The sequence below is a fragment of the Peromyscus maniculatus genome, chromosome 8 (assembly GCF_049852395.1).
Source record: "Peromyscus maniculatus bairdii isolate BWxNUB_F1_BW_parent chromosome 8, HU_Pman_BW_mat_3.1, whole genome shotgun sequence".
Classification (NCBI taxonomy): Eukaryota; Metazoa; Chordata; class Mammalia; order Rodentia; family Cricetidae; genus Peromyscus; species Peromyscus maniculatus.
In genome coordinates, this window is record NC_134859.1 from 53,464,625 (window position 1) to 53,486,495 (window position 21,871).

At 41.9% G+C, this 21,871-nt stretch overlaps 1 protein-coding gene across 5 annotated transcripts in view; it reads right to left on the bottom strand.

The window, feature by feature from the left end:
- Positions 1–21,871, bottom strand: part of Ndel1 (nudE neurodevelopment protein 1 like 1) — a 51,018-nt gene that overhangs the window by 8,508 nt on the left and 20,639 nt on the right. For all 5 annotated transcript variants that reach the window (XM_042282239.2, XM_076542650.1, XM_006973489.4 and 2 more), the window contains exons 2-7: positions 13,819–13,916; positions 12,206–12,359; positions 9,420–9,568; positions 7,144–7,280; positions 4,063–4,236; positions 1,703–1,794 (exon numbers count right to left, since the gene is read on the bottom strand). In XM_042282239.2, coding sequence (XP_042138173.1) covers positions 1,703–1,794; positions 4,063–4,236; positions 7,144–7,280; positions 9,420–9,568; positions 12,206–12,359; positions 13,819–13,904 — 792 coding nt within the window. In that variant the 5' untranslated portion in view covers positions 13,905–13,916. The remainder of the gene's footprint in view (positions 1–1,702; positions 1,795–4,062; positions 4,237–7,143; positions 7,281–9,419; positions 9,569–12,205; positions 12,360–13,818; positions 13,917–21,871) is intronic.

The window sequence follows — 21,871 nt, forward strand, 5'->3', positions numbered from 1 at the left end:
CCAAAAACAAACTGAAACTTCTTTTTCTTCTGCCCCTTTCTTATAGCAAAAGAACAATGAGCTAGTTAAATAATGACAGAAATAATGACCTTCTGGGATGCTCTAGGACTATCCATCAGTGACTTGTAAATACAACATCCACACTGACATCTTTCATTTCCTATATTCAATGAAGGGACTTGTCCGTCCATGTAAACAGTTGCTGAGCATCTGCCACAGGGCAGGCAAAAATTCTGTTTCAGGCACACAGACACGAGGACAACACTGAGTCTTTTCAAAGGAAAAGAGTGGCTCGGAGATTAAGACCATCACTGAAAGAGGAGACAGTTAAAGAAAAGACGCAACAAGATGTCAAAGAGAGATGGGCAGATGGGTGGGAATCGCCAAGAAACGGCTTCAGGGACACCAAGAAAAGAGGACATTTGAAGGAGGGGGGCATACTGGTGTTGAATGATTAGTGATGAATGTTTCAATAAAATCAGACCAGTACACATTACATCTGACCACACTGGCATCACCAGTTTCAGGGAACAGAGACCAGAATGTCTAGCGTACATATGCAGTCCAAATGCCAACAAGGGTGATGGTAAAATAGAGATGTAATATAAAGAGAGAGAGAGAGAAAGACAAAGAATGGTCTTTGGTTTTGCTTTTTAAAATTCAAAAAGCCAGGCATGGTGGGAAGTACCTTTAATCCCAGTACTTCGGAGGCAGAACCAGGCAGATTTTTATGAGTTCAAGGCCAGCCTGGTCTACTTAGCAAATACCAGCCTGTCAGGGCTACATAGTGAGACCCTGCCTTTAAAAATAAAATGGCTAGGTCTAGTAAGTAAGCCCAAGCACTAGCAGGCAGAGACAGAAGAAGCTGAATTCAAGGCCAGCCTGGGATATATATATTGAGTTCTAGGCCAGTGTGAACTATGTACCCAGTGGACGGATGGACAGACACACACACACACACACACACACACACACACACACACACACACACACACTTTAAACTTCTTGTAAAAAAAAAAAAGAAAAAGAAAAACCAGAGCTGGAAAGTCGGCTCAGAGGTTAACAGCAGTTGTTGCTTTCGTAGAGGACTCGGGTTGGATTCCCAGCACACACATGGCAGCTCACAACCATTTGTAACTCCAGTTCCAGGGATCGCTCTGACACCCTCTTCTGACCTCGGCAGGCACCAGGTACATGGTGCACAGACATGCATGTGACTCATACATATAAAATAATGAAATAATTTTTATTTTAAATATTAAATATTGATGAATATTAATTTATTAAAATTAATAAAGAAACCAGCTGCAAACAAGCATGAAGGAGGCACTGACGCTGAGGTAGCCCAAGAGCAATGAGACCCAGACAAGAATGGCTGGCCATGCCCAAGTCAGACACTGTCCCACAGCATACAAGATGAGGGAGAGACCAGAAGGCTAAGAGCCGGGGCCAAGGACAGGCTTTGAGGAGCTGCACTGTGGCCAGCACAGCAGGCGAAACGGAAGAGGGCCCACAAGTAACCCCCAGCCCAGGCTTCCAGAATGCCCTAAGCCAGGGCTGTGCTGCTTCTCCAGTCTGGTCTCATCAGTCGTGGATGCGGACACTCCTCAGCTTCATCGGGGTTCTCACCACAGGAAAGAAACAGTTCAACATTAATTACCCCAGCAGTGGAACACCTGGTGATAAATAATTAAATGCTTACCCCTACTTTCCGCAAGAGATCCCCCACGATGTTCAGTGCTGATATCCTAGCGGAAGGAGTTAGCGGACTGGTTCCAAAACCATTTGGTATAGCTACAGAAAAAGAAAAGCAGAGTGATGACCTCAGCAGCTCCTTTACACTGAATTGTATTCATATTACAGACAGAACACATCCGAAACAAAGTCATCCTGTCTCAAGACACAGACAGCATATAAAAGAGAGGGGTCAGAAAGCAGCGTAGCCATTTGGCAACTGGTGGATAACTTAGACTACATCCACGTGTCACTACTCCAAACTGCTGAAAGGACAAAGACCCTTAACCATCTCAACAGGTATTTCTGGAGATCCTAACACTAGAACTGTGAGGGCAGAGGGCTGCCCACTTTGTCCTTAACAGACACTACCAAGATACTCCAAGTACAACACCTGCCACCTATGAACGCTGAGACTATGGCAGCACAGGCCGACACAGGCCCAAGGCAGAAAGCGGCCCAGTGCTGAGAAGGAGAAGTGGACACGAGCTCTGTCCCTAACCAAAAAGCTATCTCCAACTGAAAACTGCCCACAAAGGTAAAGTTAGTTTCTCCAAGGGAGCCTCACAGGGCAGGTAAACCACACTTAAGGGCAGACCCCATGCCCAGCAGTAGTAGACGACCAACACAAAACAAACTCAAAGGTATTTTTGGAGATTTTTATTGTCTCATATTGCTTTGTTTTTTTTTTGTTGTTGTTTTGTTTTTTTTGTTTAACTTTACTGGTGTTTTGCTTGGACATTATGGCTTCTGCTTTTGTGTTTTATGGGCTGGTGTGTGTGTGTGTGTGTGTGTGTGTCTGTCTGCCTCTGTGTCTCTGTGTCTCCGTATGCATGTTTCTCACTCTGTTTCTTTTCTTGTTAGCTTGTTAGTTTTATTTTATTCTTGTTTGTGCTTTGTTAATTTATTTTTTTTTTAATAAGAGAGAGAGAGACAGAGACAGAGACAGAGAGGGACAGAGAGAAGGTGTGGACTTGGGGGTGGGAGGATCTGGGAACAGATTTGGGAACACCATGATCATAATACACTGTATTTAAAAAAAAAAAAAAAACTATTTGCAATTAAAAAAAATAAAAGAATACTACGTCAAACGGGGTGCAGTAAAAGCAAGTGGATCTATCTCTGAGTTTAAAGTCAGCCTGATCTACAGAGCAAATTCTAGGACAGCCAAGGCTAAACAGAGAAGCCCTGTCTCAAAACAAACAAAAAGAAAAGATAGTGCTGGAGAGATGGTTCAGAGGTTAAAAGCACTGACTGCTCTTCCAGAGGTCCTGAGTTCAATTCCCAGCAACCACATGGTGGCTCACAACCATCTGTAATGAGATCTGGTGCCCTCTTCTGGACTGCTGTCATACATGCTGTATACATAATAAATAAATAAATCTTTTTAAAAAAGAAAAGACAGACAGACAGACTGCACCAAACCAGTAATCAGCATAATGCTCTCAATGATGACTTGAAATGTGACTAATGCAAGAAAATTGAATTTCACCACTCATTTAAATTAATATAAATTTTAAGAGTCACATGTAGCTAGTTGAGCAGCACAAATACAGAAAACTTACTGTTCTAATAGCCAAGAGAACCTTCTCCTATCACTCTAGAGGATAAAAGTCTGGATTTTAAGATCAGGACAGATAGCTTCAGTTGAGGGTGAAGGAACCGTGGGGGAGTGGAGAAAGCTGAGATATGAACTGCAAACTACCTACACTGGAATTAAAAGGCACTGGGATTGCACTTCAAGGTTCTAAGCCTGGCTACAAAATGGTTTACCTCCTTATGTGGATTTAACAAATGTACTAGATGAATTTCATTAGCCCCCTGAGTATTTTTTGTGGGCAGGTCATAACGCATCAAACAGAAAGTTCTATCTGAGTCAACCTTCCATCAATCTGAACAGTAACTCACAGAGTCTCTTCACATCTGTGTGTAAAGCCCATGGTTTTCCCTGACATACTAAGAGACAAGAGCAAGAAATAAAATTATATTTAGGTATGATCAAAAACCTTAGTATGAAGCTGGGTGGTGGTGGTGGTGGTGGTGGTGGTGGTGGTGGTGGTGGTGGTGGTGGTGGTGGTGGTGGTGCACGCCTTTAATCCCAGCACTTGTGGATTTCTGTGAGTTCGAGGCCAGCCTGGTCTACAGAGCAAGATCCAGGACAGGGACCAAAACTACACAGAGAAACCCTGTCCCAAAAAAATTAGAAAAGAAAAGAATCCTTCCTTTGCTTCATGGACACTAGAGTAACTGAAACTGTAGCAGCTCCTGCCCCATCAGCAAATGCATTGAAACTGACCTCTAACATGACCTCAAGGAGAAAATACAAACCTTTTGGTGAAGGAAAACTGTTTTCTGTTCCTTTCCCAACAGGTGTTGCAGGCAAGGAGAGTGAAGCTTGGACAGCAGAATCCATCTTCTCACAGTCCAGAGTCGGAGAGCTGGGAGCAGATTTTCGGGTCACTTCCTGTTGTCGTTCCCGGACTGCTAGCTCTTGCCTTAAATCTGCAAAATGTTGCAAACAAAAGCAGGAATCCTCACTAGAGGCAGCAAATATTTCCTGCAAAGTCCCAACCAAAACATAAAGATATTCTTCCTAAGTTAGTACTTCACAAAACAAACTTTCTATCTAAAAATTTTCATCTCAAGAACGAAGATATGAGCTCTACAATTTAAATAATCTCTTAGAACTTAAAAACGTGGGGCAGGCTGGGTGGTGGTGGCACATGCCTTTAATCCAAGCACTCCAGAGGCAGAGCCAGGTAGATCTGTGAGTTCGAGGCCAGCCTGGTCTATAGAGTGAGATCCAGGACAGGCACCAAAACTGCGGAGAAACACTGTCTTGGGGGAAAAAAAAATTTAATGCTATAACCTCAGAGAACAAACAGTATTATGGCCAAAAGCAAGGAGGCTGGAGAGGTGGCTTTTCCATGGGACAAGTTCAGTTCCCAACCCTTGTCAGTCGGTTCACAACTGCCTGTAATTCTACCTCCAGGGGATCTGATATCCTCCTTCCGGCCTCTGCAGGCACCTGCACAAAAGTTACATACACATACACTCATGTGAATATATGAATGAATGAATGAATGAATGAATGAATGAATGAATGAATGAATGAATGAACAAACGAACAAACGATTTAAAAAATTAGAGCAGGGCACAAAATAAAACTCATAGTAAAACTAAATAACACAAAATACTCCTAACCAACTCATTTGCATATATGTGTACATATATCAAATTTTGAAATGGTAGTTTCAAGACTACTACAAAAACCAATGAAGTAAAAAAAGTTTTCTAGACCGGGTGGTGGCGCAAGCCTTTAATCCCAGCACTTGGGAGGCAGAGAGTACTGGGAGGCAGAGACAGGCGGGGATCTCTGTGAGTTTGAGGCCAGCCTGGTCTACAGAGCAAGCTCCAAGACAGCCAGGGCAACAGAAAAACCTTGTCTCAAAAAACCAAAAATAAATAAATAAATAAAATAAAAATTAAAAAAATCAGTTAGCACACACTTTTAATCTCCAAACTCAAGAGGACAGAGGTAAGCAGACCTCTGTGGGTTGGAGGCCACTATGGTCTACATAGTGATATTCAGGCCAGTCAGGGCTTTACTTTACAGTAAGACCCTGTCTCAAAAAACAAAATAGGTAAGCTGTTCAATGTAATTTTCTGTGTTTTTACCACAATTAAAAATAAGTAAGGGGCTGGGACTGCAGCTCAGGGATAGAGCACTTGTCCAGCAGGCATTAGGACACCTCCTCAAACCAACGAACCAAGAAGCACTGAGCGAGCCTGGGGCTGGAGCACGTGGGCAGTGATGCCCACCATGCACAAGGCCATGGCTTCATTGCTAGCACCACAAGACAAAAAAGCTATTAACAAACAGTACCAAGTTACTATTTGTATAGATATTACATACACTAAAATAGGTAGTTCTTCAGGGGCTGGAGAGGTGGCTCAGCAGTTAAAAGAACACTCACTGCTCTTCCAAAAGACTGAGGTCTGATTCCCAGCACCCACATGGGGGCTCACACCCATCTAAAACTCCAGTTCTAGAGATCTGATGTTCTCTTCTAGTTCCTGGGGACACCCAGCATGCAGGTAGTACACATACATGCAGCCAAAACACCCTTACACACAAAATAGCCCTACACAAAAATTAAAAAAAAAAAATTTAAATTCTAATAAAAAAAAAATTTTTCAAATGTCATCCCACTCAGGAAAAAAATAAAAAGGCACTGAAAATCTGTAAGAGATTACATATAGTTAAAACATACTTCCTTTAAAACTTCCTCTCTCCCCAGATGCACAATGACATTCAGACTATTATAAAGGAAATAAGAGAAAGAACAGTAAATGCTCCTAACTGCTGAGCCATCTCTCCAAACTCAAAACCTGTTTTAAAAACTTGTGATGGCGAGGACTGGAGAGATGGTCAGCGGTTAAGAGCACCGGCTGCTCTTCCAGAGGGTTCATTCCCAGAACCCACATGGCAGCTCACAACTGTCTATAACTCCTGTTCTAGGGGATCCGACACCCTCACACAGACATACACCAATGCACATAAAATAAAATTAAAAAAAAAAACAAACTTGTGATAGCATGTATATTGCCTATATAAACAGAAGAAAGGGAATGTGTATGTTCACTGGTCTGCTCACAGGAAGTAGTCAGGAGTTATATAGAGAAAAATATAAGGATATCTCATGTCCATCATAAAAAACTGAACCAAATATGTCACACTGTGAGTGGGCTTTTCTAATATTCTGATTTTTACTGTGCTTCTAAGGAGAGACAGAAGTCTTAAAGCGTGTACTAGCTACATGTATAAACAGCAACATATACAACACATACATGGTTCTATGTAGATAACGTGAAGATATTTAAAAAGAATCAGTAAAGAAAAAAAATCCCAACGGAAGGCAGTACTATGTTGGAAAAACTCCAACTCTGTCTCACTTTTCTCATCTAAAATATGGAGGTCATACCTACTTCTTAGCATTGATGTATGGGTGTGAAAGAAATTACCAAGTTAAAAGCAATTTGCGCCGGGCGGTGGTGGCGCACGCCTTTAATCCCAGCACTCGGGAGGCAGAGCCAGGTGGATCTCTGTGAGTTCGAGGCCAGCCTGGACTACCAAGTGAGCTCCAGGAAAGGCGCAAAGCTACACAGAGAAACCCTGTCTTGAAAAACCAAAAAAAAAAAAAAAAAAAAGCAATTTGCACAGTGATTAAAAGGCACGTAAATGCATGTAAAACTAGAGCTTCCTAGAAATTAAGGGCTGAGACATAGCTCAGAAGCAGAGTGCTTACCCAGCATGCTCAAGGCCCTGGGTTTAACTCCCCAGCAGATCACCCTCCCGGGCTCATGGACAAGGCAATGGATAAATACTTGCTAAGTTCTAACACTTACCTCTTGCTTCATCCTTTAGCCTTTGTACTGAGACCAACAAAGATTCCTTTTCATCAAGTTCACTTTCTAAAAATGCATTTCGCTCAATGGCCTGATTTAGCCTTTGTTCAAAGTCTTCCAGTGACACTATTGTTGCCCTTTAAAAAAAATGTAAAAGCCCATGAATTAAACAACATGTACAAACAGCTAGCACAAAGGGAAGCAGTCAGTTTATCTCCTGCTGTTCCTGACCCAGTCAGCCTGACCCAATTTGGAGGATGATCTCACTCCATTCAACAAAAATTAGTATGCACCTATCCTGTGGCCTCCCATTCCCCGCTATCTACTACAGAAATAAAATTCCCCAACCTCAAGTTAGAACTCAGAATGCGATTCCAATCTTATCAGTTAGTCAGCTGCCAAAATGTCTCTCCAAAGTGTTTCTTCTTTAGTCTTTGGTCCCCAACAGTCTCCCCTCTCCTGCCTTAATTCTTTTTTCTCATCTGGATTACTGCCTAATGGTTTTACATCTCCTCCTTACTTAAACTTCTCAGTATTGCCTTCTCAACTCAAGTTCAGATTTTTTTTTTTTTTTTCAAAGAAATAAAGAGACTCTCAAGCACAGCACACAGAGTCAGTCACAACCTGGCCCCAAGCACCTTCAATTCCTACACCCTTCAGCTGTCACTAGACCTGCCAATCAAAGCAGCCTATTAATGGAGTTCTTCAAACACCTTCTTGCCTCTCAGCCTCTGCACTGTCTCTCTGCCTAGTGACTTTCCTTCTTTGCAGACTCAGCTCCAATTTGTAAAAAGGCTCCCCATTTCCCACAGGTGTTATAGCTGCTCTGGAGCAGCTTGGACATCCTTCTTACTGGATTTATTTTTTTAGTATTTATTATAGTAGAAGTTCTGAGGGATCAGCTCCAAGGACAGTGAATAGTATCATGTCAATCAAGAGTCAATACTAAAGAAAAAGTACTAGGCTTGGCGCTGGAGAGATGGCTCAGAGGTTAAGAGCACTTGCTGCTCAGTTCATTCCTGAGTTCAATTCCCAGCAAGCACATAGTGGCTCACAACCATCTATAATGAGATCTGGTGCCCTCTTCTGGTGTACAAGCACACATGGATGCAGACAGAATACTGCAAACATAATAGATAAATCACTAAAACAAAAAGAAAAAAAAGTACTAGGCAATAATTATAATGTAATAGTTAGGTTTAGAATGTTGGTTTAGAACAGTTAAGAAACAGCCAGGTGGTTGGTGGTGGCACACGCCTTTAATCCCAGCACTCAGGAGGCAGAGCCAGGCGGATGTCTGAGAGTCTGAGGCCAGCTTGGTCTACAGAACGAGATCCAAGATAGGCACCAAAACTACACAGAGAAACCCAAAAAAAAAACAATACAGAGACATAAAAACCTGATTATAACAACAAGCCACTGTGGGATGAAAGCAGTGATTAAAGGATCCATTGGTCAATATTAAAGAGAGTGAAAGTGTGACTATAACTACTGAATCCAAGCTTAAGATGCACAGGCCTACAGAACAGGAGTTCGGTAATGAGAACACACAAGGAAGAAAGGATGCCTGAGGCGCACCCCTGCTTTGCTTTTTGATGTTTTGAGTCAGGATCTTTAGTCTAGGCTGACCTCAAACTCACAGAAATCCTCCTACCTCGGTCTCCAAGTACTGAGATTACAGGCACAAACCATACTCAGCTGTGGCACACACCTTTTGTCCCAGCACTTGGGAGGCAGAGGCAGGTAGATCTCTGTGAGTTCAAGGCCAGCCTGGTCTACAGAGTGAATTCCAGGACAGCCTGGACTGTTACACCATCTCGAATAAAATAAAATAATAGAGTACTTGCAGCACAGCAATGAGCACCTGAGTTCAGCTCCCAGCACCCACATACCAAACTGGGCATGATACTGTATGTGCCTGTAACCCCAGCACTATGAAGAACAGAGACAAGAGGATGGCGAAAGCACGTGAAGTTCTTTATTTAGGAAGATAAAGGTTTTAGGGAGATTTGTTTTGGAGCTGGTCTGTAACTTGCTATGTACACCAGGATGGCCTCAAACTCAAGAGATCCGCCTGCCTCAGTCTCCCGTGTGCTGGGATTATAAGTGTGCACTACCAAGCCTGGCTTGCGGTTTTAGTTTGGTTTATTTTTTTTGGTTCCTTTCAATTCAATGAGACATGACACAAGATACCGAGTGGGAAACTGGGTTCCTAAGGTCCAGGGGGAGCCTGAGCTGACGATGGTTGTCCTCATGCAATGCACAGGGTCCTGTACCTTTTTGCTCGCTCCAGGTCATCATTGGCCTGCTCCAGCTCTCTCACATACTTGTGCAGTTGCTCCTTAATGGCCCGGGTCTGACTCAAGTCATCTTCTAACACTGAGACCTGCTTGTAGCTCTGTGCATACTGATGCTCCAGTTTCTCCTGAAAGAAGAGGTGCAGAGAAAGACGCACCATTAATATAGAATCGTCTATTAATAAAAGAATTTCCCTAATCAAAGGAGAAAAAAAATCAAAGGACTTCACCACAATCTGAGTTGATAGCACACACCTCCTTTTGGCAATATTTTTAAAACTACACGGACAGAACCATTCTAAATGTCTTTAATTCATGAAAAACTTACATAATAACCATTCTCTCTCAGGAAAAAAAAAAAATCTTTCTGAGGAGTAAAATAATAGAAACCGCTGGGTGGCAGTGGTGCACACCTTTAATCCCAGCACTCGGGAGGCAGAGGCAGGAGGTTCTCTGTGAGTTCCAGGCCAGCCTGGTCTACAGCGTGAGATCTAGGACAGGCACGAAAACTACACAGAGAAACCCTGTCTCAAAAAAATAGAAACCTTGCCTCAGAAATCTAACCCTGGGAGCTGGAGAGGACTCTGAAGTGAAGTGATGCTCTTGCAAAGGACCAGAGTTTGATTCCCAGTACGCATGTCAAGCGGCTCCTAACCACATGTAATTCTAGCTCTAAGAGAGCCAATGCTCTTTTTTAACCTCCATGGGGACTGTACTCACAGGTATAGCCACAGAGACATGTATTTTAAAATTAAATCTTTAAAAAGGAAACATAAACTTGATTGGGTAACCTCTAGGTCTGCAGATGAGTACAACCAAACAAATATTCTCAAGGACCTAAGATGCCTTCAAACCATATTTGGCCACTGATCTTACTCCTACTGCACTACTTACTAGCCAGGGCAGTGGTGGCACATGCCTATAACCCCAGCACTTGGGAGGCAGAGGCAGCAGATCTCTGAGTTCAAGGCCAGCCTGGTCTACAGAGGGAGTTCCAGGATAGCCAAGGTTATACAGAAAAATCTTGTCTCAAAAAGTAAAATAAAATAAAAAATAAAATGAACTACTACTGAAGACATAGCACATGCTGGTTACAGGACATAGAGAAGTCAAGCTGGAACTGCACTGAAAGCTTCCTCTCTGCTGACCAGCTTTCACAGTGCTAGAAGCTGCCATACAGGCTGCTGGTATTACCCAGCAGAGCGCCCCACATGCAACAGTACTGGCCTGCCAGACCAGATGTGCCCACTGATGCAGTAACAGCAGGAAGGTTAGAGGAGTAATCAACCACTTTTGGATTGTATTGAAGCCTACCTCATGGTAGAGAAGTCATGCCTGCATTATAAACCTGGACAAAAGGTCACAGGCCCTAGTAAGGAACCTATTTATAGCTTTTTTGCTAAACAATACATCTATCTGTTTATACCCATAGATTAGTACTGCCTTCAACACTAGCCAAAGAAACAGACTAGTGAATGCTCAGCCCTAAATAGGACATCTCTAACAACACCATCATCCTACCCCACCACCGAGGCTCAGGGGACACCACAGAAGAGGTGGTGCAAAGAATGTAAGAGCTGAAAGGTGAGAAGGAGTTCTGGAAAATGTTGAAAAGGCTGTCTTCAGGACAACATGACCCTTGCAATCACTGCAGCTAGGGTTCCATAAGACCTATGTAAGAGCAAGGTAACAAGATCAGTTAGCATTACAACAGGCAGAACCAACTACACTCCGTGGGTTACAGGGGGGAAAGGGACAAGAAAGGGGTAGAGAACATGTTGAGAGCAGCTGAGCGACAGGAGAGGGAAGCTGGTGGTGGATGTGATCATAATACATTGTTTATGTGAAATGGTCAAAGAATAAAAAAGATATTCTATTTTAAAAAAAGAAATACAGTGGGGTAGTGGTGGCGCATGCCTTTCATCTTGGCACTCAGGAGGCAGAGGCAGGGGGAATCTCTGTGAGTTTGAGACCAGCCTGGGCTACAGAGCAGGTTCCAGGACAATCAGGGCTACACAGGGAAACCCTGTCTTGAGGGAAAAAAAAAACAAGGGGGGAAAGAGGGATACTCTATTAAGCCTCTAAGGCAGTTGATGAAGAGAAGAACTGAACTCAGGGCATGCACATGCCAGACAAGCAGTCTACCAACCACTAAACCCCATCCCCAAGGCCTGACAACTCCTTTTTGAAGGAAAATTTCTAACCCAAATTAAATCCCAAAACTCAAGAGGAACAATACAAAAAAAAAAAAAAAAAGGAATGTGCATGTCATAAATATCATTTTAAGGTAATACACAAGGCAAGCAATTTGTCTAAACAAATAATCAGGAAGCATTAGAAAATACAGGAACTAAAATATAGTGAGGACCATGACAGGCAGAAAACTGACAGCCATAACATTCCTAGGAGAACTCTAAACTCTGAACCACCTCTTGGTTCTATTTTTTAAAAAAATTCAAAAGTCTATCTTGGGCTTTTTAAAAATATGTATTTTTTGGTTGCTTGCTTCTTTCAGTACTACTGAACAATACATTTCTCATTTTTTAAATATTACTAAGTTTCATGCATGTGTACACTTTCGCACACGTGTAAAGATCAGAAACAACCTGAAGGAAAAGTTTCTCTTCTCCCACCCCGTGGGGTTGTCGGGTGAGTGACAAGTGCCTGTCCCACCAAGCCACCCGGCTGGCCCTCCATTCTCATCTGAAGAAAGCCAGTCCACTGGACAGAACTGCACAGCCAGGGAAGCAGCTTCTGCACGGTACCTTTAGTGCCTCCACTTCGTATTTCAGTCTTTGGTTATCAGCTTGCAGGTCTCTGTTTCTCTGCTCAGCCTGTACTAACTGTGCCTCCAACTCTGCTTCTAATTCTCTGCTTCCTTCCTGGAATTCAACTAGCTCATCCCGAGCTTCCTGGAAGCTAAGCAGATGCAAAGTGGGAAAGACACGTTAATAGTTGAGTCCTCTCATACAACATGTCAATTCAGTCATTTCTAACTGAAAATTAATGTTCTCATAAAATATGAAACAGTAAAGAAAATGTCTTATACTTCTTGCTCCACATATATTCAGGATTCAGTAAAAAGTAGTTATACGCCCTCCCCCAAAAAACCTACATAAATCAGTAATTGCAGTATTTACATAACTCAGATTCGCAAGCTTCTTCCTCCATAAACTGAAAGAGGAGGGGTGTGTATTGTACTAAGTAACTTCAATTGGGCATTAGTTTCAATTCTAGTCAACAGACATCAACACATTCTCTCAAACCACAATGGCTGGTGCAGATCTAAGCATCACTCACTCCTATCACTAATTCAGAACTGGGCAGTTTACTATGCTTCTCCATCTTTTTTACTCAATGCACTAATACATTATCTTAATACTACAAACTAGCTTAACATTTAGATAACGTTTTCAGTAACTAGCTTGCTCTATAATGGCATTACTTAATTTTCTGCATTTAAACGTATTTTAAGAAAGGGTTTACAGGCTTTCTTGCCTCTGGAGGAATCTGTAACATTAGAACAAATGAAGAATCTCTGCTGGACACAGAGCATCTTCATCCCCTTGGCCTGTTACAACCATAGGAAAGAACAATGGGATCTGATAAAGCTTAGTTAACTCTGCCAATCAAGAGAGGAAAATGTCTAATTGTTTTAGTAAGATTTAAAGCTGGAGAGAAGGCTCAGTGGTTAAGAGCACTGGCTGCTCTTCCAGAGGACTAGATTCCAATTCCTAGCTTCTAAATGGCAGCTCACAATCATCTTTAACTCCATCCCAGGGGATATAACACCCTCTTCTGGTCTGTATGGTCACCAGGCATGCACATAGTGCAGACATACATCCAGGCAAAACATACATACACATAAAATAAAAACAAATAAATCTCAAAAATATATATAAGAAAGATTCATTAAATAATATAAATTTAAGATTAAGTTTTGAGGCCAAAGAGCTATTTTCTTCCCAACTAAATAAAACATTATTTTATAAAAGCAATTTTATAACATGCTCTATATCTTGGAAGTTCAGCTGCCTCCCAACACTAATAATGCATGCCTGGAAAGACTAAAGGCTGTTTTAAGCATCTCAAATGAGCAAATGATGAGGGAGTACCAGTACACACAGAAGGCCAAAGACAGCCCAGTGACAAGTCACAGGAGGCAGGCAATCAGAAGAAATCATAGCTTCCTGCCATTTTAGTTTGAATTGGTGGTAGTTTTATACTATTTAAATACAAACATTGTTTGACTATGGAATCACAATCCTAAATCTGAAGCTCTAAATTTAGCCTTGTACTCCAAAAGAAAAAAACATGGGCAAGCTATGCATGGCATATTCCAAATCCCACCCCTATTTTAACAGTTTTTCAACAGTACCTTTGCTTATACTTCAAGGAAAGTTCCTTCCAATAAGCAGTTTCTTCCTTTAAACTTGAAAAATCTGGTATATCTTCACCATCCATGGTCAAGAAAGCCTGTGACATTAAAGACAAAGAACCCAGGATGTGAGTGAAAGCATAATACTGCAATTGGTAGTTTCCAAGGTTCTAGGAGTGGCCAGAACTTTCTAAAACATGAGCACACATCCTACCTCACTCAGGACAACCAACATTGTGGATGAGGTCATGACAGCAGATGACATCAGCAGGATCAGAGGGAATGAGGCATTTTCAGCTACAGCACTGGGTTCTAGATAATTTAACCACAGAATTACCCTACAAGTCCAGCAGTTAGTGTATGGCCAACTGGTCTTCAGGGAATCCAGTAACAGAAACAAACAAGTATCAGAGAATCTGCCACTCCCCACGCTTCCCTGGGGATAAAAGGGGTGTGACCCGGCTATTCAAGTGCTTGCCTAGGGTTTGACCTCTGGCAACACCTGAAATCTCAGCACTGAGAACTGGAAGCAGGAGGTCATCCTTAGCTACACAGAAAGTTCAAAGCCAGCCTGGGTTACATGAGACCCTGTCTCAAAACGAAGTGGAGAGGGAGAGAAAAGAGGGAAGAGAGAAGGAGGAGGGGAAGAAAGCTGCTGAGAACCTTCATGCCAAGTGAAACTCTACATCAGGCAAGACCCACATTCTCAAATCACACTTCTGAAACATCCTCAGTCATCCCTCAATCCAACTTTACTCCAAAGGTCCACTCATCTCCAACTGAATCATCTTCGTCTCAGTTTTCCCCAAGGTATTCACAGAAGGAGGGACCTAGTTAGTTGTTCTTGCCATTTCAACTACCTAAAATTCCCAAATGATCATAGTACAAATTAAAAACACCAAGATGACTGGCCCATTCCAGATTCCTGCCACATCTTTCCCACAATCCCCTCTTTACTTCTGTCCCAGCACCACATCCACATAGCAGATACACAGTAATGTCTACTGAATTAAACCACAATGTGCGCCAGCCAGTAAGGACTGAAGAACAGGCAGAGCCAGGAGGATCTTTGTGAGTTCAAGGCCAGCCTGGTCTACAGAGCAAGATCCAGGAAAGGCACAAAGCTACACAGAGAAACCCTGTCTGGGGGGGTGGGGGAGAGACTGAAGAACAATCCAAAACAAACTACAAGCCTTAGAAATGCAGAGAACTCAGAGCTCATCTAAACAGTTCACTTAGATGCTTAGCAATAACCCAATCACAGACCACAGCACCTACAGAACTCCAAATGCATGAGAATGATGTTTAGTGGGAATAAAACTAAAAATAACTTTATATGCTAAGTTTAATTCTTTTGATGCACAGTGCCAATTTTTCCTAAACCAAGTCTTTGCTAATCATATCATCTATTAGTATCTTGACATCTAATTAGTAAATCTTCCAGGTATCTTAAACTGCCAATCACCCTGAAAGTCATTTCAAAGGCTAGATTCTTGGCACACCTTGTACTCCTTCACGGCACTGAGTACAACAGATTGCTAAGAGAAGGCACCTAATACGCCAATCATTTACCGAATACTAACAAGATATTACTAAGCACTAATTATTTATGTATTTATTGACCAACTACACTATCCTCTAATCTGATTACACCTATACTAGCACAGATCTGTCTGTATCACTTTATTCTTAGAGATGTCTTTAGAGCATGAGAGTACTTTAATCTGAGAACCACACATGGCTGGGAGTCCTGCTGAGGCTGAGTTCTAGGGTTCCAATTCGGCCATTAAATTACTTATACAAACTGCCTACTATCTTAGGGCTTCAGTTGTTTGTTTCATCTAATAAAGGTGTGGACTAAACTAGGTGGCTATTTCAAGTATGTGTACTGACTGATAAATACTGATTGGTTCTCTAATTCTGTCCCTTTGTCAAGGTTCCAGAAATTCCCACTTCATTTGCCCAAATATAGGTCCCTGGCTGACTTCTGGTAGTCTATGGATAAGGAGGGGCTGGCTCTTCAGCAGTCAGAGGCACTCATTATTTATGGTACAGGCATCGCCCTGTGGTGTTAGAAACTCCTCAGGGTTAATACTGACGTCTCCTTAGGTAACCTAACAATCCAGATGAAGACAAAAATTACAGGAAATGTGTGGTAGCACCTAGAGTTAAAGCAACAATCCCTGTCTCCTCTAATGCAGTACATAAGATCTTTTCCCAAAGTGTCCCAAAAACTGTGATAAATTTGAATCTATATAACAAGGGCCAGAGAGAGCACTCCACAGTTAAGAGCATTTGCTGCTCTTCCAGAGGACCAGGGTTCAATTCCTAGCACCGACATGGCAGCTCACAACCATCCAGGATTCCAGTCCCAGGGGGTTTAATGCCCTCCTTCTGGTCTCTGTGGGTACCAGGCATGTTAGTGCTGCATGCAGGCAAAACACTCATATACATGAAATCATGAAAATGAAAATAAGGCCGGGCGTGGTGACCCACACCTTTAATCCCAGCACTCAGGAGGCAGAGCCAGGCAGATCTCTGTGAGTTTGAGACCAGCCTGGTCTACAGAGCAAGATCCAGGACAGGCACCTAAACTACACAGAGAAACCCTGTGTCGGGGGAAAAAAAAATGAAAATGAGAACAAATATTCCCTAGAGCTGGGAATATAGGTCAGTGGTAGAGCATTTAGCTAGCATGTATACGGCCCTGGGTTTCATCCCTATTATAATAAACAAACAAATAAATCCAACCCTGACCCCAAATTTAGATTAATTATTTCAATACTGGCAACCATGTGTCAATGGGGAGCTCAAATGTCCAGTTTCTAATATAAAAGCCAATAAATTATGGATTTTTAGAATGTTACAAAGACCAGAGATGGCATAAGGAGCAAAGTCCCACTGTGTTGCTGACACTATCTTCCACAAGAAACCAATGAAGAGAATTAAAGGCTAATCTCTCGAGTTAGTTCCTCAGTTATAAATAAGATCTTCCTTATTATGAAATATGAAATAAATGACCTGGAAGGCACAGGCTGAAGAACATAGCAGCTCCAACCCAAGACTGCAATGAAGTCCCATGGTAAAGCCTAGGCCAATAGCCCAGAGTGACTCAAATACTGAGATGGCTCTAAAAATAAGGAGGGGGAAAAAAAAATCACACATAATAGGTACTATGACTAGAAAGCTGTTTAAATGTGCAAAGTACAAGTGCTTACTCTTTTGTCAATTAGCAAAGCTGTAACTGAATGCTTTGGGCTGGCGCTCTCTCTCTCTCTCTCTCTCTCTCTCTCTCTCTCTCTCTCTCACACACACACACACACACACACACACACACACACACACACACACCTCTACCTACCTACCTCTGGAAGAGAGACAATTTAAGATTGCCTTTAACTTATGATTTCAAATCTAATCTCTTTCATCTTTGTTAGAGCCTTATTTATTTTTATTTCCTGTGTATGGATTTTTTGGTCTGTGTACCATGGTGGGGGGGGGGGGGACAGAGACCAGAGAGGACATCAGATTCCCTGGAACTGGAGTTGCAGATGGTTGTAAGCTGTCATGTAGGTGCTGGGAACTGAACCCAGGTCCTCTGGAAGAACAGTCAGTGCTCTTAACCACTAAACCATCTCTCCAGCCCACAAATCTATATTTTTTAACTCAATAGATTACATATTATTTTTAAACAACTGGGATAAGTCCATTAACCCTAGACATCAACGAACTTTCTATTTTCATCCTTGAATGTGTTCTAAGTTTTGTATGTTGCTTCCAGGGTTTAATAAGTAAGTCTGTGTTCTCCATTTTACACCCTGTCTGATCTTGGTAGACACGGATAATAATATCCTAGTATTGCTGTTCCCCAGGTGAATATTTTAGCCTATTCAGCAGCCATTTCAGGCCTCTCTTTTTTCTGCCATACTGTACACTGCTCTTAGATTACACGTATCTTTGAACCAGTGTTACGTTTGAGTACTGACTTTTTATTCACCAGCAGGGACATTTTCTTTGAGTTTTCTATACTTCTGTTACTATGCAGCATTTGATATTATTGCTGATTGTGTGTACCAAGGACCAGTGTCCTCATGGGCATTTCTAGTGGCTACTAATGCCTTTCTGGACAGCTAACATTTATTTTAATGTATGGTGTTTGAATGTGGAACCAATCTTTCTACAAATAAGGTCCGAATCAGTTTTATCTATAAATTTTATTCACTTGCCCATTCACTTTTCTGTGTAGAGGTTGTTTTTGTTGTTTGAACTCTGATATACAATATAAAGGGACCTACTGGTGGCTACTGCTTTGAAGAGCATTCAGCTCAGCAATGGTCCCTGGGGAAGAACACTGTTTACACTTCTGCGTATGTTCTAAACTATGCATTTGTCTCCAGCATTTGGTCTTAAGTAGGGACATACTATTTTCCTAGTTCCTTAGGTTACACAGAAAACATAAAAAGTTGTACATATCAATAGACTACCACGTAATGTTTGATATATGAATACACTACATGCTACTCAAATAGAATTAAACATATTCTCCTGCATCAATTATCAGTTCTCGCTAGTAAAAACTTTCAAAATCTTTCCAGCAGCTCTTTTAAAATGTACAATCCAGAATCATTGTCTAAAGTTATATATTCCTTTATATTATTTTTGTGTCCTTCTGTGTATGTTCATGTGGGGGTGGGGGTGGGGTATGTTTATAAGCAGATTTGCATGCCTTTGTGTGCATGTATGTAGAGGCCAGAGTACAAGCTCAGATGTCATTCCTCATGAATGCTATCTACTTTTTGAGTTTTGTTTGTTGGTTTGTTGGTTTTGGTACTGACTAAAATTTACCTATTAGGCTCTACTGGCTAGCCAGCAAGCACCAATGGTCCACTTCTTTCTGTGCATGTGTATGCGCGCACGCGCGCATACACACACACACACACACACACACACACACACACACACACACACACACACACACACACACAGCACACTGAGATTACAAGCTCCCATGACCACATAGGATTTTTCACATAGGTTCTGAGAACTGAACTCAGTCCTTGCAAGCACATTACCAACTAAGCACCTCCCCAGTCCAAAAGGATGTAGTCTTAATACAACCACCAACTTTTCCTCTCGGTGTCCCCTGATGACACAGGTTTGTTTTGTGGCTTTGTCTTCAAGGTGTTTGTTTTGCTTTTTGAGACAGGGTCTCACTAGATAGCCCTGGCTGGCCTGAGTAAAACAAGCTGTCCTCAAACTCAGAGATCCACCTTCCTCGACTCTGCCTCCTAAGTGCTGGGATTCAATCCTGAAGACGCAGGTTTTAAGTAGTCTTTGCACACAGCTTCTTGAAAATATAGTATTAGCTGTTCTATCATCTTTGTCCCAGTACTTCAGCATCAAATAATTCTAGCAAAATTTCTAATGCTTTTACTCCACATGTGCTTCTCAATTTTCTTGATAAATCTTAGGTGAACTGAATGTTCACCATGATTTTTCTAATCAACAAGCTCATCTCACAGCTTATTTTTGGCCCTTCAAGATATGCTGTTACCTATGCTAGTATTTTTTTTAATTCTTTTATTTAATGATCATCATTAGACCTGGTGTGGAAGTGTAAGCTTGTAATTCCAGCACTGAAGAGGTAAGAGGACCCAGAGAGACAGGAAGAACACAAATTTGAGGCCAGCCTCAATTACACAAAGTTCGTGTCAGCCAGAGCTACACACCAAGACACTGTTTAAAAAAAAAAAAGAATTTAATCCAGAACAAAAACAAACCAAATTAAGAACATCTAATCAAAGCCAAATGGTGGTGGCGCATACCTTTAATCCCAGCAATCGGGAGGCAGAGACAGGCGGATCTCCGTGAGTTCGAGGCCAGCCTGGTCTACAAAGCGAGATCCAGAACAGGCTCTAAAACTACAGAGAGAAACCCTGTCTCGAAGAGACCAAAAAGACCATCTAATCTCTTGATGTCAGAGGAGAGTTATGATGCAGCTCAGCTGGTAAAGTACTTGCCTAGCATAGCACATAGGAAGCCCTGGGTTCAATCCCAGCACTGCATAAAGCAGTAGGGTACAGCACATCTGTAATCCCAGCCTTCAGTAGGTGGAGGCAGGAGGATCAGAAGTTTAAGGTCATCCTTGGCTATGGCAAGCTTGAGGCTCAGCCTAGGCTACATGAGACTTTTTCAAAAAAAAAAAAAAAAATTTAAAAAAAATTCTGGGAATGAGATGGCTGTGATTAAGAGTACTTGCTGTTCTTCCAGAGGGCCAGAGTTAGGACCCAGCACCCACATCAGGTGGCTCACAACCATCTACAGCTCCAGCTCCAGGGAATCAAGACCTCTGTGGGCACTGCATTCACATGAACATACCCACATGCAGACACACACCTAAACAGCATTAAATACAATAAATATATCTATTTTTAAAAGAACAAGTCAGAGGGGGCTGAAGAGATGGTTCAGTGGTTAAGAGCACTTGCTGCTCTTGCAGAGGACTAGAATTTGGTACCCAGCAACCACATCAAGAAGCTCACGACCCCCTGTACCTCTAGCTCGTCTGCTGGCCTCTGCAGCTACCCACATTCACACACACACACACACAAATTTTACAAAGAAATTTTAATTTTACAAAGAAAAATAAGACAGAATATTAGCATACAAAGTGCTTAAAAGCGCAGAGCCAAACTACACGCTATCTGGGTGACCGTGAGATTATCCTACTACTCAGTATCTCACTTCCTCACCTATAAAACAGAAAAATGAGGTATGTTTTTAAGTTTGAATTACTATTTGTACACCACTTGGAACAGAGTCTGGTGCATAGTGAACATGGCATAAATGTTAATTCAATTATAAGAAACTAGTAGGCCAGGAATGGACTAAAGTTAGACCACAGAGTAAACAGACTTCCAAATTTAAAAACACATATGATTCCTCAAAAGCATTTCATTACAAAAAGATCCCTGAAACTTCTCTCCTGGAATACGCTTTATGAGCTGGATTTAAAACCAAGCAGGGGCTCCTGCCCTCCAGTCACACTCTGTGTTGGTCACTTCCTGCCTGGCAGTACCCAGCTTTAACCCACTACACCTATTCATCAACTTTATCCTTCCAAAAATCGGGTCCTTTAGAAATAGCAAAATGGAGGCCAGGCAGTGGTGGCACACGCCTTTATTCCCAGCATTTGGGAAGGAGAGGCAGGCGGATCTCTGTGAGTTCGAGGCCAGCCTGGGCTACAGAGCGAGATCCAGGACAGGCTCCAAAGCTACCCAGTGAAACCCTGTCTTGATAAACCTAAAAAAAAAAAAAAAAAAAAAAAAAGCAAAAACAAAACAAAACAAAAAAACCCTGTGTCAAAAAACAAAAATAATAGACAGACTGACAGACAGACAGACAGACAGACAGATAAATAGATAACAAAATGTGCTACCACTGCAGATATACCAAAACTGTTTCAGACTGCAGAGACTGTGTGGAGTGTGCCTCCAGTTACTCTGGGAAGATGTGCTCACTGTCCTTTGAGATTATGTAAGTGGAGAAAGTTAAGGCTGCACAAAGTTAGCCAATGCCACATTTTTCCCTGCTTTAAAAAACTGCTCAAACAGCCCATCTACAATCTTCTGAAGCTGCAATGCAGACAGACAAGTATTCTCTGCTCCGCTCAATCTTTCCTTAATGCTATGTCTCACCTGGAGTTTGAGCCTCAAAATTACAACTTTTACCTCAGACATTATCACAACTCTGTATGACTTTCAGATGTCTAACAACTGACAATTAACTCACTTGGATTTTAAACAGCCTACCCAACACACCTTACTGGCAAAGACACTCTGTACAGCACTAAGAAAAACTATTTTACATGTTAGATTATTAACATGTGCAGAATGGAGTAGGTCCTATCAAAACTTTTCTCCCTTACGAAGTGCCTAGAAACAATTTTAACTTTACTCCTCAGTCCTCAGATTTATTTTAGCCTGGTTTAAAATACAAATGAAAATAAGTTTTGTTGGTCTCATGAAAGCATATTCAGGTTTATTTTTGTTTC